This window comes from Plenodomus lingam (genome assembly GCF_022343315.1).
Source record: "Plenodomus lingam strain CAN1 chromosome Unknown contig_11, whole genome shotgun sequence".
NCBI classification, from domain to species: Eukaryota; Fungi; Ascomycota; class Dothideomycetes; order Pleosporales; family Leptosphaeriaceae; genus Plenodomus; species Plenodomus lingam.
This window is the reverse complement of record NW_027093929.1, coordinates 656,590-672,415: the sequence shown is the minus strand read 5'-3', so window position 1 is coordinate 672,415 and position 15,826 is coordinate 656,590. Positions and strand designations below refer to the sequence as shown.

At 48.4% G+C, this 15,826-nt stretch overlaps 5 protein-coding genes across 5 annotated transcripts; 2 read left to right on the top strand and 3 right to left on the bottom strand.

Moving 5' to 3' along the window:
* Positions 1–593: 593 nt before the first annotated feature.
* Positions 594–1,752, bottom strand: IAQ61_000649 (uncharacterized protein; the record flags this gene model as incomplete). Its single annotated transcript, XM_003842664.2, has 3 exons — positions 594–1,368; positions 1,425–1,625; positions 1,679–1,752. The coding sequence occupies 3 exons, from the start codon at positions 1,750–1,752 to the stop codon at positions 594–596; spliced, it is 1,050 nt and encodes a 349-aa protein (XP_003842712.2).
* Positions 1,753–2,335: 583 nt separating this feature from the next.
* IAQ61_000648 (uncharacterized protein) lies at positions 2,336–3,671 on the top strand (the record flags this gene model as incomplete). Its single annotated transcript, XM_003842665.2, has 3 exons — positions 2,336–2,518; positions 2,570–2,867; positions 2,920–3,671. 3 exons carry the CDS (start codon positions 2,336–2,338, stop codon positions 3,669–3,671), a joined length of 1,233 nt encoding a protein of 410 aa, XP_003842713.1.
* A 4,058-nt stretch (positions 3,672–7,729) lies between these two features.
* IAQ61_000647 (uncharacterized protein) lies at positions 7,730–8,676 on the bottom strand (the record flags this gene model as incomplete). Its single annotated transcript, XM_003842668.2, has 3 exons — positions 7,730–7,820; positions 7,887–8,331; positions 8,592–8,676. Coding segments are annotated over 3 exons (621 nt in total), but the record flags the coding sequence as incomplete, so codon positions are not given.
* Positions 8,677–11,090: 2,414 nt separating this feature from the next.
* Positions 11,091–13,965, bottom strand: IAQ61_000646 (uncharacterized protein; the record flags this gene model as incomplete). Its single annotated transcript, XM_003842670.1, has 2 exons — positions 11,091–13,735; positions 13,842–13,965. The coding sequence occupies 2 exons, from the start codon at positions 13,963–13,965 to the stop codon at positions 11,091–11,093; spliced, it is 2,769 nt and encodes a 922-aa protein (XP_003842718.1).
* A 362-nt stretch (positions 13,966–14,327) lies between these two features.
* On the top strand, positions 14,328–15,225 carry IAQ61_000645 (uncharacterized protein; the record flags this gene model as incomplete). The annotated part of the gene is made up of 2 exons (XM_003842672.1): positions 14,328–14,499; positions 14,555–15,225. 2 exons carry the CDS (start codon positions 14,328–14,330, stop codon positions 15,223–15,225), a joined length of 843 nt encoding a protein of 280 aa, XP_003842720.1.
* Positions 15,226–15,826: the final 601 nt, after the last annotated feature.

Here is a 15,826-nt window from a genome sequence, read left to right as displayed (position 1 = left end):
TTGATTACCGATTAGATCTTGGTTGCATGTTCTGCAACATACTCATAAAAGCGGCCGACATGGCGAATCAATTTGTCTCGCGGCAGATTGTTTGCACAGTCCGCGTAAGTATGATTTCGATTGTTGAAATATTCAACATGTGAAGCATCAGGTCCAAGGTTCTTGCATGACAAGTTTCCCGCCAAAGTTGCGGAGCATGTGGGGTCGAGCCTCTTAAGACGTCAGTGAGATCATCTTAAAACGCCAATTACCTTACCCAAGACCTGGTTTTCTTAAGATCTTAGTCATCTTAATATTGCAATTCTGCTACTAAGTCGGCGGCTTTTCGGGAGTCACTTAGTATTTAACGGTCATGTTCATAATTCTTCAGATTGAGGATAAAAATGACAGGAATAGCAAAGTCAAGTATAGTTCCTCCACGATAAAACTGCGCGAGTGCTAGCAGCGATGCCAGTGCCATGGCATCCAACATGATAGTAGAAAAACGATATTTCGCTCCAGAACCAGACTTCCAACGCCTATGCACCAAAGTAAGAACATTTCCAACCCAAAGTTTGGCTGTAGATCTTCCGTCAGATCTATGCGGACCCATTTTACTTCTTCAACACAGCATCATACAGGCTAACCAGAATGCCAACAGCTGCCCCAATCTGCAGGCCATAGTATCCACCAGGGACATTGTTCCGTACTGTGCCAACACTGGATGCGGAAAACGGGCCCCAGCCGTAGCTTTCAGGCACTGTGTGAACGCGCATCTCGCCGACAGGAATTGCCGTTATGTCGGTAGGTTGGAGGTAGCGATACGCACTGTACGACAAGATGGCTTTGACGAGATGAAATACCAGGGGGTCCGTCGTGTATTGGCGCTCTGAAGATTTGCGTTCGGTATTTGTGCGCAGTGTGAGGTTGATGAAGTACGAAAAAACGAGGGGTAACACCCAGCTCGTCAAGGACCAGAGTGTTGCCGGAGCCCAGAATTCGGCTGTGAGGAGTTTGGTAAATTCTGGTACCGCGAGAAAGCTGTACCCAGTGGCCTTTGTTGCGCTATCTGAGAGTTGTACGATGTGGGTCGTCTCGAGTGTATTCCACTGTAATCCAACAGCCTCGATCAAGAGAATGAGGGTCTGAATGGTGGCGACTGAACTTGCGTTCTCGCGTATGAGCTCTTTCAGCTCGTCGATACGTGATCTTTCCCATAGCTGGGCAGCCTTTATCTGTAATGTTTGGAGAGAGTGGTCTGCGACTTCGGCGAGCTGAGATGGGGATGCTGGAATGTCGACTTCATTTAAAACTTGGGAGACGCGTCTAGAGATCGCGCGCGGTGTACGGGTTACGAGGGCACTCTTCTCGATGGCTGGGGACTCCGCCCTGTGGATTTGCGTCAGTAAAAGGATACAGCGCTTCGCGTGCTAGGGGCGACTTACGAAGGTTCCTTCACAAACGTTCGACGACGCGATTTAGTGAGAGTTACAGGCTCAGAGGGCGAAGAGCGCTCTCTCTTTAGAGGCGATCCTGCACGGCCGTAGTAATCGCGAAATTCCGGATGTTTGGCATATGTAGTCTCGTTCGCGTTCAGATGCGCGCCCAAAAGTTCCACAAGATCGTCTTTCAAGAGACCATCAGCACTGCAATTCACTTGTCAGAGATGGGATGCATTGACACTCGGATTCAGACGTACTCCGCCAACCTTGACTTCTGAGCAAGCTCCAGAAGCTCGCCCTTGCGCTTGCGCTGCAACCACGAATGGGACATGCTGCCTGATATAAATAGAGTCGCGTAAAGATTGCGATCACGATAAAATGGTTGCTCAAAGAAAGGAAGCGCGTTGTGGTGCAGATATTGCAGTCTTGGTCAGTGTTGATCAGATGGCGAATGCCGGTTCGCGAAGATGTAAACACAAGGTTAGGGAACACGTGAGCAAGCAAGGTGAGGCGCTAAACTACATATTGCCTCCTCCACCGTAAAGAGAGATGCGGCGTTACTACGGTCGATCGTTTGGGGAACATGGAGCATTCCTTGGGAGGGCGTGGTCAGAGGGAACCATAGATGGTACCTGAATGCGTCGTCTGCATATCTTATCGGACGGTATCTTGTCCTTGTGGCAAAAACAAGCTTACAGGGTAGCCCAAGCTGTCGAGCACCGGCGGGAGTGCAGGGTCTGAAAGACGCTAGGAATTTTTTGGAGCCGCATCATCGCATAGCGACATCAACGTCACTCTCTCTATACACGTGCGCAACATCATTCACTCACTTCTCGCTGCCTAGCCATACACTCTTGCCATTCCCATTCAGACGACCCCCTTGATTCACCGCGCCGCTATCGAAGCTTCCGCTAATGGTCCTTGCCCGCGTGGCCGACTTCTTCACGAACGGAGATTCCACACAAAACATCGTCGACAGCACAGGAAGAGATGTTGCAGATACAGCAGAGAGCATGGCAAAGAACGCGGCGGACACAATGCAAACAGCGGTTGAAGAGGAGATAGATGTGGATGCCGCGAGACCCCCATACATACATGTGAGGGTGCCTGAACTGGACATATGAGGCGCGATTATTGATCCTATGCAGGCAATGTTGGCTGGAGGCATTGGAGGTACCACTGGCGATATGCTGATGCATTCACTAGACACGGTGAAGACACGGCAGCAGGGCGACCCCCACATGCCACCGAAATACACCTCAATGGGCTCGACCTACTACACGATATGGAGGCAGGAGGGCATACGGAAGGGGCTATATGGAGGGGTGCAACCAGCATTCCTCGGATCTTTTGTTGGAACAGTGTGCTTCTTTGGTGCATACGAGTGGAGCAAGCGAGCCATGATCGACAATGGTGTTGCGCCTTCGATAGCCTACTTCTCGGCTGGTATGCCATTGGATACGCTGGAAAGCATTGATACATGACTGACAGCCTTTAGGTCTTATCGCTGACCTAGCCGCTGCGCCAGCATACGTGCCATCCGAAGTCCTCAAAACTCGTTTGCAATTACAAGGCCGCTATAAAAACCCATACTTCAATTCTGGATACAATTACCGCGGGACCGTGGATGCTATAAGGACGATTATCAAGACAGAAGGCTACAGTGCATTATTCCATGGCTACAAGGCAACTCTTTGGCGAGATCTACCCTTCTCAGCACTGCAATTCGCGTTCTATGAGCAAGAGCGGGGATGGGCAAAAAAATACATGGGGTCGAACAATATTGGTCTGCCTTTAGAGATTGCAACTGCAGCGAGTGCAGGAGGCATGGCCGGTGTCATCACAACACCACTCGACGTGGTGAAGACGCGCATACAGACGCAACATAACGAGCCTTCAGTGGCGACTTCCACTTCGCGAAAGACAGCACCGCAGTCGACAACAACGTCAAAACATACAACCACGCCCACCGCCACGAAAAATACTACCTCAACACAGTCTAGACTGATCTCAACATCCTCTCCTTCCACAACACTCAAGGCCCATGGCGCAGCCACCCTTGATACCTCCTCCGTCCTGACAGGTCTAAAGATCATATATAAGACCGAAGGTGTGGCTGGTTGGTTCCGAGGTGTGGGTCCAAGATTCGTCTGGACTAGCGTACAATCTGGCACGATGTTGGTCTTGTACCAGACGCTTTTGAGATTTTTCGAAGACCATCCCCTCGTCACAGGAGGAGGAGACATGTAAGATAGAAAATATTGTATTATGTTATGAGGAATTGGGTTAGAAGCATTAGCGGCGTTTGTGTGGTGACTTCGTAGCAGAGGCAAGAAGGCGATGTCGCAGAGCCTCCTTTTGGCTATACCCTGTGAATAGAAGGAACTTTACACTCCAACTGCCTGCAGCTGTGAATTTTGTATGGGTAGTAACAATTGCGAACTTCTTAGTACTGGCTTGAATCAGTGGACAGATGGACGACCGTGTTATGGGAAATGATTTGAGATAATCCGTCTCTGTATACATTCATTGTATTCATCCACCCCTCGCACAATGAGCACGGAAGTTTCAAATGGCATATCGCATAATTTCCATGCGGTCATTATTTCGAACACAGTCAAGATGACGTGAAGCTAGCGAGAGCTCCATGTAAAATTATGCTCTTCTCAGGGTGGCACATGCAACAATATTTCCCAGACTTCATTCTTTAGTAATTATGGTACGAATTCTACGTCAATTTAACTTTACCATTGTTGCTAATGACGCACTTATAAGTTATCAACTTAAAGAACTACTGCACACTCGAACGTACATTCCTCAGCGGCAATTTGGCCTCCACCTCTTGTCTGAAACGGAAATATGAAGATTCATCATTTTATGTACAAGCTATAGCTAAAAGGAAATCTCACGCGACATGGCTCGGTGGCTTCAGATTAACAAGGTGTGCTTAATTTATTCAGGAGAAAGCTAAGCCATTCTCTTCACATGAACTTATCGGTCATTCCTGCAGCGATGCCCCAAAAATCGCTTCTTTGTTTCGAAAGTCAATTAGTACTAGACATCCAAGATACAACTACATCTTCCTGCCCAAGCGAGATTTGCGGAATTGATGAGGATGACAGTTCTCAGACCTCTCGTTGTGTTTGTAATAGTGGTCGTGTGCCCTGCAGTAGAATGTTCCCTCGCCCGTCGAGTAGTTTACATTCACTGTCTGGACGTCGACCGAGTGGCTGACTATGTTCGTGGTGTTGGAGTTGATAATACTCATTGTTAAGTAAAGTCTGATTCGATTATCGTTGTGAGAATTGTCGTCGTACTGGACATATGCTGGGGTTGGGAGTTGAAACTATATATTATTTGCTTGGACCTCAGTTGTGTGCTTGATAAAACAGTATTAAAAGAAGTTAATCAGGCTTTATGCTATACTTCCGGTGAATATATTGTACGGGATCTTTTGGCTAAGTGTCATGTGAGATTCAATTTCTGTGTTAAACTACAAGTCTTCTACTGCTTTTTTTTCACATCATAGAGTAGGATCTTGATTTCACCAACGCAAAGTTCTTTTCGTGAATAATTACGCAGATACCAACAACTGTACATTATTCAGTGGCTGAATATTCCCGCTAATGGCGAAAATGTCAGTCTCCAGTCTGTTCATAGGTTTCGAACATACTTCGTTACTTCTTCAATCTTCCTGCGCTGGACGTAGTACCCAAGAAGGACTTCCAATCACCATGACTAGTTTCATATAATATACGTGTTCGATCTTTATATTTTGGCGCCACTACTACTAGCATGTTTGTGCGAGATCATTACCTCACTTTCAGGCTAGCTACACTGATACTATTACTGTCTAATTCACAAGATCGACGCAACGTTTCTACTGAAGTCGTTATCACCTATACTTATCCTTGTGCTATTCATAGGAGCCACAAGAAGGATTGCTATCGTGTCACGTGTGACCCATCTGAGCCTTTGTGATGGGAGTTATGACAATTACAGAGCAGGCATATTACATCCTTGCATCTCTCGTTACCTTGCACCCTGGTGCTTTCAATGCCTATTTCTACGTCTCAATACAATTTTGCTTGTCATCAGTCCAACGTGTCACATCAGTGCATGCATACTCACCCATCTCAACTCACCTTCATGATTTAGGGCTTCTGTGGACTTCCATGGTGTCCTGATTTCTGCAAAATCCAATACGGGTGTACGATAATGCTGAAATCACGACTACTAGGCGTAAAATAGACGAGCAGCGGCCAATGTTCAAGAGTTATGGTTGATCATCCGCCGCGAGGCAATGAAATGAATAGAGCACAGTTCACCCAATTGAAGCTGCGCTGAGCCGCCCTTTCCTTAAGAATCTTTGGGCATTTGCGGCAGTATCTTAGCTTATTCCATCCACCATTTACTCTTCAAAGATCTAGACCTTCTCCATTAAGACTGTGAGACACTCCGTAATTGCTTGTTTGAAAGCGGGCATGCCACGACCACAGTAGTCGCAGTTTCCATTGTAAGCGATCTCCATCTTGTGAGCACCGCAATACTCGATTCGGCCAACTGTGTCCGCAAAGTTGGCCATATCGCTGAATAGAGTCATTTCAGGAGTCATCTAAAATGCTTTTCTCAATGCGTTTTGATTGCGATAACAGCAAAAGGTAGCACTGCTTTCGAGCTACAACAAACATGTCCTCGATCACTCTTCGCTCGGTCTTTGTGCTGTCTGCTATGTGTGAAGGCAACGGTCTGTACCTGTAATACTTTTGCCAAAGGCGCCAGTGATTGAATCGTAAGCATACGAAGGCGCTTTTCCAGGTCAAAACTTTAGCCCTCGTCATCTATTATAATGTTAGAACTACAAAAGTTAGGCAGTGACATGATCTTACATGTTACACTAATATACATCACAGGTATGTTCACAGATTCGGTTACGGTTAAAGTTGTGCGGAGCTCTAGCGACGTCTACGTCATCGAACTTCATTGAACACATCGTGGCGGGCAATTCCGTCACGCTGTACAAGAGGTTCTGCAAGCAATGTTATAAAATGAAGTTCCAATCATTATTCACCGGTTGTATTCAAAACGAAAGGGAATTGATGCAGTTTGGGTCTGTTGTATTCATGTGTTGGCTTATTAAATTTTCATGTCGTCCATTTTGATAACCATGGGAGCATGGTATTGGGCTTAATGTTTCAGTTGGCATAAGCTCATAGTCTTACTCATTACCTCCACATGTACACTTATTTCAAGGATATTGCTTACAGTAACCGATCTGCCCTACTTTTACAGCACTTCATAATTTTATGGCAGTATGGCCTTGGAAAAGGACCATTTTACACAGTCGCATCTGGTTCATAAACCCCCACGAGAGTTTTACAGGCCGGCCAGGCTATCTTCCAATCCACATCAGGGTCTTAAAATGCAACTTGAACACCCGCTTCTAGCCGTTCCTTATATTCAACAATGCCCTTGCCTCCATTCCTCAGTTTATAACGAGAATTGAATTCGTACAACGAAGGATTGCCTCGATCAATGTTTCACCTATAGCTTTCAGAATTTCACGGCCGTCTCTAGATTCTGAGTCCTTTTGAAAATAAATTTTCAAGCTGTTGAACCGTCAGTCTACAAAATGATGTTTATAAGCTCGCATTATTATGTGCAACAGGATAATATTTATGACTTAATAGAGTTTATTATAAGACGCTATGCACACTTATTCAATTAGTCACGAGATCTAGGGGTACTTGCTACTCTGACTTAAGGATTCAATGTCCACAGTGTGAGCATAAAAGTTAAATTGACGCAATACCTACCTTGATACTTTTTGACATATAGAATCTGAACATCGTATTAGACTTTGGCATTAAACGCGCACAGCGTTTCTACCTTGCTGAGATGTTGTTACTATACTCGGTCTAATATAAAGCCCTTTATGGGAAAGAGCCTTGTTCCTGAATGTGGATTTGGCTTATACTTTGACACCTGACTGTTTATTGAGTGACTAGATGCAAATTAATTTGTTTATTGTGACAGATTGAGACCTTGTGCTAGAGTACTAGGGACATATAGCTATGCTCATAAGTACCATACTTAAGCGCAATGATTCAGACAGGCTTGTTTTATGCTCAAAAAGATTAGATTTTCTAATCGAAAAGCCATAACTTTGGTTCCCACTGGCTTGCTCTCTTCCAGTCTTGAACATGCGAACATATTTGAAATGTATTTGTCGTGCAAGATGTGAATCGTATCCAGTATTAATTTGTCCTTTGTCTTTTGCCTCCGTTTTTAGCTTGATGTGTCGATGGCTAAGACAAGCGGACCGCAGATGTTCCATGCAGCTGTCCGTCTTTGGGATAGGTGTACATGCAGGCCTGGATGCGTACAGGTTGTGTGTATCTGTAGGGAACGTTCCATTGTGCTGTATCTACAATGGATTTTAACCATTAATGGCCGTCTACGTACAGCCTGAGTTTTCTGGCTGCAGTCGGGGCATTTGCGTCATTAACGATGTTAACGACCAGAAAAAGATCTGTTTCATGATCCAACTTAAGTGAAATCTGCTGAGAACAGGATTCCTGACCATCTACCTTACTTCCATCCCAGCTGATAGTCCGGCCGGACGGGACACACATTGTATCCATAACTTCCTCATTCCAGGCATTCTTTTTCCTGCATGCAAGGCATCGACGTATATCTGGGCATCTTTGGTCCCCAATAGGAATTTCTATCGATTTCACTGGGAAACACCCTCGGCAGATGCTCACGATTTGGCCATGAGGGAAACAAGTGGAAGATTTCACACGATATTGGCAGGAATCCTTCGACTCAGCTTTGCACTGTGAGTCGCTATCCCTGTCTCGCTTCTCAAGCGTTGATGCCGGGAAGGAGCCAGGTTTCAGAGGTAGCGCTGTTCACCTGGTCAGACGACAAGGTCGTAGGAGTATGGCAAATTTCCCCTTTTCTCCCATTCATCAAGATAGACAGAAGATTTCCACGTAGATATGTGGATTTAGCCATCTGCTAAGCGCAAGATATGGAAATCGTATTTGAACATTTTGCAAGATCGTGTATTTACGTCTAGTTTTTAAAAGTCTATGTGGAGTTTTGGCAGTATCATCTGGGTATTGATTAAGCTTTGCTTGTCCAGCGCTTTGGCTTTGAAATTACCTTCATTGACATCCCGGGCTAAGGCTCCGTGCAGGAAGAGGCCGAGGGGAAGGACCAGGTGGGTGAGAAACATGTTGCGTTCAAGCTATGCAGCTATGCGACCTAGTGAAGACGAAAAGTTGCTGTTCATGGACGTGGTGAAGAAGGAGTAGATGCAACAATCAGCAGAGTTATATAGAGATTTGTTCAATCTATGCCTATCGGTATTTGCAGCGAATCTTCCTAGCCTCGATCTAGATGAACCTTGCAGATTTGAATAAACAGCATGCTGCCGTCATTTTGCAAGGTTATACGCTGTTATACAGCGATGAATCTTCGGTTCTAGCTACATTAAATCAGCTTGATACAGTAAGACTTTTGCTACTAGTGACTGGGACAGTAATCGTGAAAGGAATATTGTAGATGTTGAGAGAGCAGGAAGCGTTTTCTCCAAAAGGCGTTAATTTCCTATAGATATCAGTACAGGTCAAGATGTAAAGGGTCAAACCATCAGAGAGCTTCTAATTTCCAAGCACAAGCGCAATACAGCCACGCTGGGGTAACCCATAGCATAGTGCTTTCCAAAATCAAAGGTACAATCCCCGGACTCTTTCGATTGTAAGACAGAATAGAACTACGAGGAACGCCCGGAACTATATACATACTGGTCACAGCCGAATAAACCTGCCGAGCAGGAGTTCATAGGGGCGAAATCTGCATTTCTCATTTCACTTGCAAATAATTGAAACGACCGGTCCGGCCAAAAAAAGATCTACATGCTTGCCCGCTCCCGTTTTATAGATTTGCAGAAAGGTTCAGGTGTCCATCTGCAACGCTAAGACGTTTGTTGAGATACAAGTATTCTGGATGATTATGGTACACGATAGCTCTGCGGCCTTATTGTCGATACCTAAGCCTTCATGATCAGCCGCCTTCTTAGCCACCCTGCTGAACTCATACGCCGCTAGTACGTGTGATAAAACCTCCAACTCAGTCTCACCTTTCTAAATCAGCTACCCACACTCCTAGCCATTCCATCTACAGACGTATAATCCTTTCTTCTCACACATGCCGCATCCGCAGAGTTAGGCTGTACAGCTGGTAGGTAAGCCAAACCCTCTGAAATACTGCCTCGTCTTACCAGCATCACACCCTCTCCCAACCTAAACCCATCCAGATTTCCAGATTACACCTCCTGCACGCAAATCACATACTCGGTGCCTCATCCAGCCGTACCGCGCGCGGTTGGGCAATGAGCTCCTTTTGAGTTTTGAGCTTGGGCTTTGCGCGTGGTGTGAAGGGTGGGTGTATGTACTATTCCCTCCGCCTCTCCCCACGATCCTGATGGTGCTTTGAGCACCAAATCACAGTACGCTTCTACCATCAAACCAACAGTATAACTCTACCACCAGCCCATAGTGCACTTTGACATTAAACCACATCACACCCATACCCACACCACCCCCTCAGACGCACACGCACGCAATGGCTTGTAAATAGCAGCAATCGCATTTGCTACCTCTAGGTATCACTAACAGGAGTTCCCCAACCTCCCATCGCCACTCCACCCCCAGACCCACCTTACAGCCCCCTTCCCCCCTATAAATCTTAATCCTTTCCACAACGCAAAACCAACCCGGCATAAACCTCAGGCGAGGTGAGTAAAACCAAACCCCCGCAAAAGCGCCACGCCCTCTCCATCGATCCCACATTCCTACTTTTCCAGCACATCATATGTCGTACCCATAACTTCACCACATAGCATTCAACATAGCGCGGACAATACACAGGGGACACAAGGCGGGTTATGGAGATATGGGAACATGAAAAACACACAGCGTGCATAAAATTCCACCACCACATAATAATTATCTACTTATTTCTCTTCCTCTTTTCACTTTACCTTTTACCTCCCTCTCTCCCTCCCTCTTCCTCCCCCCCTCCAATCCAGCGCCCTACGAAATCGGCGACGGACTCGGCGTCGGCGGCAAAGGTGGTGACACCGTGCAATTCGGGCAATCGGAGCCATCGTAGCCATAGGGGTCTCTGCACTGGGAGCAGAAAGATTTTGCCTGGTCGAAGGGGGTGGAGGGGTATGTGAGAATCATGGCTGGGGGATTGGTATATACGTTTTCGATTCAGGGGGGTTGGAAGTGTAGGTTGTTTGGTTGTTGTGGTATCGATGCTGTGGTGTCGGTGATATATTGATGGAGATTTTGCTGGTGGTGGGTGTGTTGAAGAAGCGGTTGTGGCATGGTATGAGGATGTTTAGATCTGGGGTTGGCGAGGGTTTTATGCAGAGGGTGGATTGTGACGTAGAGAGGGCGATGGCACGTACAAACATGCTCAGTGTCATGTTGTGACTCCTTCAAGGCATTGGCGCCTCCCAATCCCAACAAGACTTTCTTGAATCACCATGATTTCATGGCATGAGGTCAGTTAAATCCTTGCAATCGCCATGTTCGCCGCCTCATCCTTTTCCAACAGTATAAAATACCCTTATCCCACCTCTAATACCCATCAACTCCCTGAAAAATAGCCATTCATCTCCATGCCCAGCACAAGTCTTTCCATGGAGTTTTCTTCCGCAGTGCCCTTTCCCTTGCCATATCCCTGCTTGGCCGTCAAGCCTCTGCAAACGCTCAGAAAGACCCGGATCTTGCCTCTCATCTTCGCGTATAGTTCTTTGACGTTGATTTCCTCTTTGACGGGCTGATTCTGCATCTTCGCAAAGAGAAGAATGTAGTCGAATATCTCTTCTACAAGGGCTACAATTTTGCGTTGACGTTTGCGGAGGAGAAGGGAGAACATGATACTGTCGAGACACCGTTCGTGGGCGTTTCGGAGAGACGCGACACCCTCGGTCGCCCGTGTGCCAAGTTCTCCAGCTGCATCTTCTTCGTCGATACGTTGTTCGAGGGTGTCGACAAGGGCAGTAAAGTCACCCCAATGTTCTGCGATACCAGTTTGGAAGACGTAATTTGCGAACACGTAGACAAAGTGATGCGCCTCCATTCGAAGCTGACGCGATTCGACATCAGCAAACTGCCGAGGGAGATGCGATACTACAAACAGCATGCGTAATAGTCTCAGTAGGAACTTGAATATGATGTCGTATTTGTCCAAAATGCTGGTCGTGATGATCATGTTCAGTGGATTCGGTGCCACATACTGGAGGCGGAGGAAATCAAGTGCAGATAGAGCATCGGGGTCCATGACTTGCTCCTGCTCGGCTTCTGTAAGGTTGCGGACAGCGAAATTGAGCTGACCAGGGAGTTCGTCATTGTCTCTTCCGTTGATGAGTGTATCGGTCGCTATTGTGGCGCCATCCGTCTGGCTACTCCGATACAAGGCAGAAGAATAGTAGCTCTCACTAAGGACGCCTCTTAGTGCCAGGCGGAGCTCAGAACTAGCGGGTGGCCAAGTTTTACGAGAGCCCAGCTGCAAGCCCATGTGCACTCCGCTGCGCATCTGGCCTTTGTGTCTTTCAGCACTTTCTCTATTGGGGTCGAAAAGAGCAGTGGCCAACAGTGAAGAGAATACTCCATCGCCGAGTAGATGGTATTGCCGTTGCAGGGAAAGATGAAGCTGTAGATTATGTGAACGAAAGAAGAGCCTAATGGTTGCTGCATTCACGAGTTTGGCTTGTGCTGTTATCAATGGACGGAAGGAGAGAGCGGACAGTAGGGAGAGTGGTGGCGAGAATTTGTTGGAATCTGTGTGATCATCACTGTTTCTGCCCTGGAGCAGACGGTCTACGAGGAGTTGCAGCTCATCAGGCGATGTATGCAAGCTCTGGGTTAGCGGTGCGTCCATTGCACGTATAGAATCTTCAAAGTATCGGTCAAGGTCCTGAGGACCGTCTTGAGCTGCCGATGATTGTGGCCGAGAATTCGTTTTCTTGGCCGACGAACCCTTGCCGAATGCCAAAAGTGATTTGCGTAGGTCTTGCTCGTACTCATGTGCTTTGCTTGCTATTTTTTCGACATCCTGCCAAGCAAACCCCCATTCTAACTCCGGACGCGTAATGTTGGACCTGTGCAAGGAGGCTAGGGGGTGCTCTGGATGTTGTGTCTTCAAGAAATGTAGACTGTGTCCAATTTCGAAAACGGTGTCGCCATCTTCAGGGGCAATGTATCTTGGCATCCTTTCGGAGCGATAGGTAAACTCGAGAGAAGGTGGTTCAACGGCAGCATCCTCAACGACAACAAAGTTGTCCCTGGCCCAAATCGGCTGCGCTGCCTGCTCTTTTGTGATGCCAATCCACTCGCCTATCAGCTCGAGGCTGGGCCGGGCAACCTGGCGTAGCATCTCACTCGATAGCTGCCTGAGATATTCGTTGCCCTCTTCGGATTCTAGTAACCGGTGGTGCAGAACGGACGAAAGCTGTTCATTGGTCTTGGCGTACTTGACGGCATCCACCATTTTGGCAACATGGACGAGAATTTCGCGAGGCTTCGTAAACTGATGCTGCAGTTGAATCAGGGAGCGAATCTCGACGGAGCGTTTGCCGAGCACATTCTCAAGGCTGGACAGGATGCTGGAGACACAAGTAGCCAAGGCCACCCGTGCTGGAATAGAGGCTGCTGATGTGAAGGTGCGCTCAGTAAATGACCTCAGATATAGGAATGTATTGCCAGTGTGTGTGAATTGCGTAATCAGGCTTTGGGCAGCGTCGAGACTGATGCCAGAGGGTCGACCATCTGCGATTGAGGGCTCAAATGTCTTGAGTTTGGGATTGAAGTGGAAGAGAAGGGAGGAACGGCCAAGCCCCAAGTTCCACAGAGACTGCAAGAGTACATTGCTCTTCAGCACTCTGCCAGCGTGGATCTTACCCCCGTCATGGACCAGGGCTGCGTCGAATGCTGATGGGCCGCATTCGGTGATGTAGGGCGAAGAGGTGTGTTCTTGATGATGGCCCTTTTCGAAGTCTTCCCATGTGTAGAAGATGACGTCCTTGTTGGCAGGACCCAGGTCAAAAGCTGCTTCCCAAACATCCTCCTCGGGTTCGAGAGACGGTGGTGGCTCTAGGAAAATGCTAGACTCGTCGGGACTGGCGAGATCGGGCAATGGGCCAAATTCAAATGTCTCCAAATCAGGCAGACGCAACTCCTGTTCGAGGTCATGTTTTGGGGCATAGGGGTGGTCAAATCGAATTGAGGCGACTGTATAATGAATCAGCCATTGTCGATGCACGCGTGCACAATACCTATGGGGGGGGGGGGGGGGGTCGCGTGGGGAAGACGCGACTGAACCAGGATTCTGACGTACTGTCTAGTTCCAGGGGGGCAAACAGAGCCGACTCATTATAGGTGGCAGGATCCACGTAAAGCGTTGACGGCTTCCACAGATGGTCGGTGGTGAAGACATTGTCGACCTCATCTGCACTCAACATGGTGGGTGGTGGGTGACATGTGAAATGAAGACTCTGCCTACGCCGGTACCTAGGTCTAGGCCATGGGCTGGGCTGGCCGCGGGGAGGGGCAATTTGCACGACGCGCCAAAGTGTGTGGATGTGGGCGCTGTCAGCCTTGTGGCCTTGTGTGTTAAGGGGGGGGGGAGAGGTCGACGGGTGGCTGGACCCTTTTGGGGCTCTTCTCTCGGCGCCCTTTGGTTCCTGCGCGCGAAGTTCGCGACTTGTGTGTGTGTGTGTGTGTGTGTGTGCCTGGAGAGCAAGCTGGAAACGAGACGTGCCCTCATCATCCTGCCTTTCACACCCAATCTCACACCCCAATTGGCGCCAAAAGACGTGCAAATATGGGCCCCCGCAAACGTGCCAAAGCCAGCGCAGCTTCAACACCTCTGGCAGACGCACAACCACAGGACGAGGGCGCGGCCCAGTCGCAGGATGACGTACAGCCTCTTGACCCTTGGGCCGACGAGCAAGAGACACAACTCTTCAAGAGCATGATGAAGTGGAAACCAACTGGTAAATGACCTCTACCCTCGGCCATGCAACCACTCGCATTAACAACCCCCCTCAGGCCTCCACAAGCACTTTCGGATGATTAGTATTCACATCGACATGCGCTCACATGGCTACGCGACCGAGGACGCCCCCCACACGCGCATCCCAGGCATATGGAAGAAGCTACACCAACTGTACGACTTGGACACGCTCGATGCACGTGAGATTGAATTTGCCTTTTCCGACGACCCCGATCCAGCCGACCCAGAGGAGGCAGGTGCGATACCAGACTTCGAGCTGCCAGAGGACGAGTTTGGCGAGATGATGTGGCACAAGCGGTTCCATCGTGAAGACTCGGCAGCAGTCTCGTCCCCGGCCCAGATTCCGCCCGAAGACGACAAGAAGCTGTATGCCCCAGGCATCGGTCTCTTGAAAGATCTTCCCGATAGCCAACGCTCACAACAGGCCGAGAGCGTAGCCGAAGCCACACCAACGCCAAAGAACCCAAAGAGCACACGGGCGAGCAGGGCCACGGCAAAGAATGCAAAGGGAGCAAAGGCCGCAAGCAATGCTGCGAAGAACAGTAAACCGCAGTCCACTGTGTCGGAATCAGCTGCAGAAGAGGAAGACGACGAGGAAGAAGAGGAAGAGTCAAGCGCTGAATCTGCAGAGGACCATGCGCCAACAACTCGTCGGACGAACCGTGGGCGAGCAAAACCAGCTCCCAAGAGGACTCGCAAGAGATGAGCATCTGGCGTTGTCGAGTGTTCAAGCAACCCTGCCTGCTTTCTCCAGTTTGAAATCTCTGGCCTTCAGGCCCAACTCACAACCATGTCATGCCTATTATGTGGCCTGGGTCGACTTGGCCAATTCATCGTCACAAGCCAGCTTGCGGTCATGGTGGACGGTCTCGCACATCTCACCGAGTCGAATCGCAGCAATGCTACGGGGCCGTCCAATACCGACTCTCCGCTATAGTCATGACTATTCTCAAGAATCATATACCCAAAGCGCTGATGCTTTTGATGCAGAAGACATCATGCGGCTCAGGCTATCATATTACGTACGACTGCAAGTGTTGGGACAAAGCGATGCCAACTGGCGCAGGAACCCAATCAACTCTGGACGAGTGAGTGACAAGAGCGCATCTTACAGAAGGGACTGGGGAACCCCTCCAGTTTGCATTCATGTGAAGCGGGCAGTAGAATGAGATCCGTGTAACGAAACCCCAACAAGCCAACATGGCAAACTCTTCAATGATTACCGCTTGTACAACATTCAGCACTTGAACCAACATAAAAAACTACACTTGATTTGCCAGCTCGCGATTGCACACCATGTTGAGGAC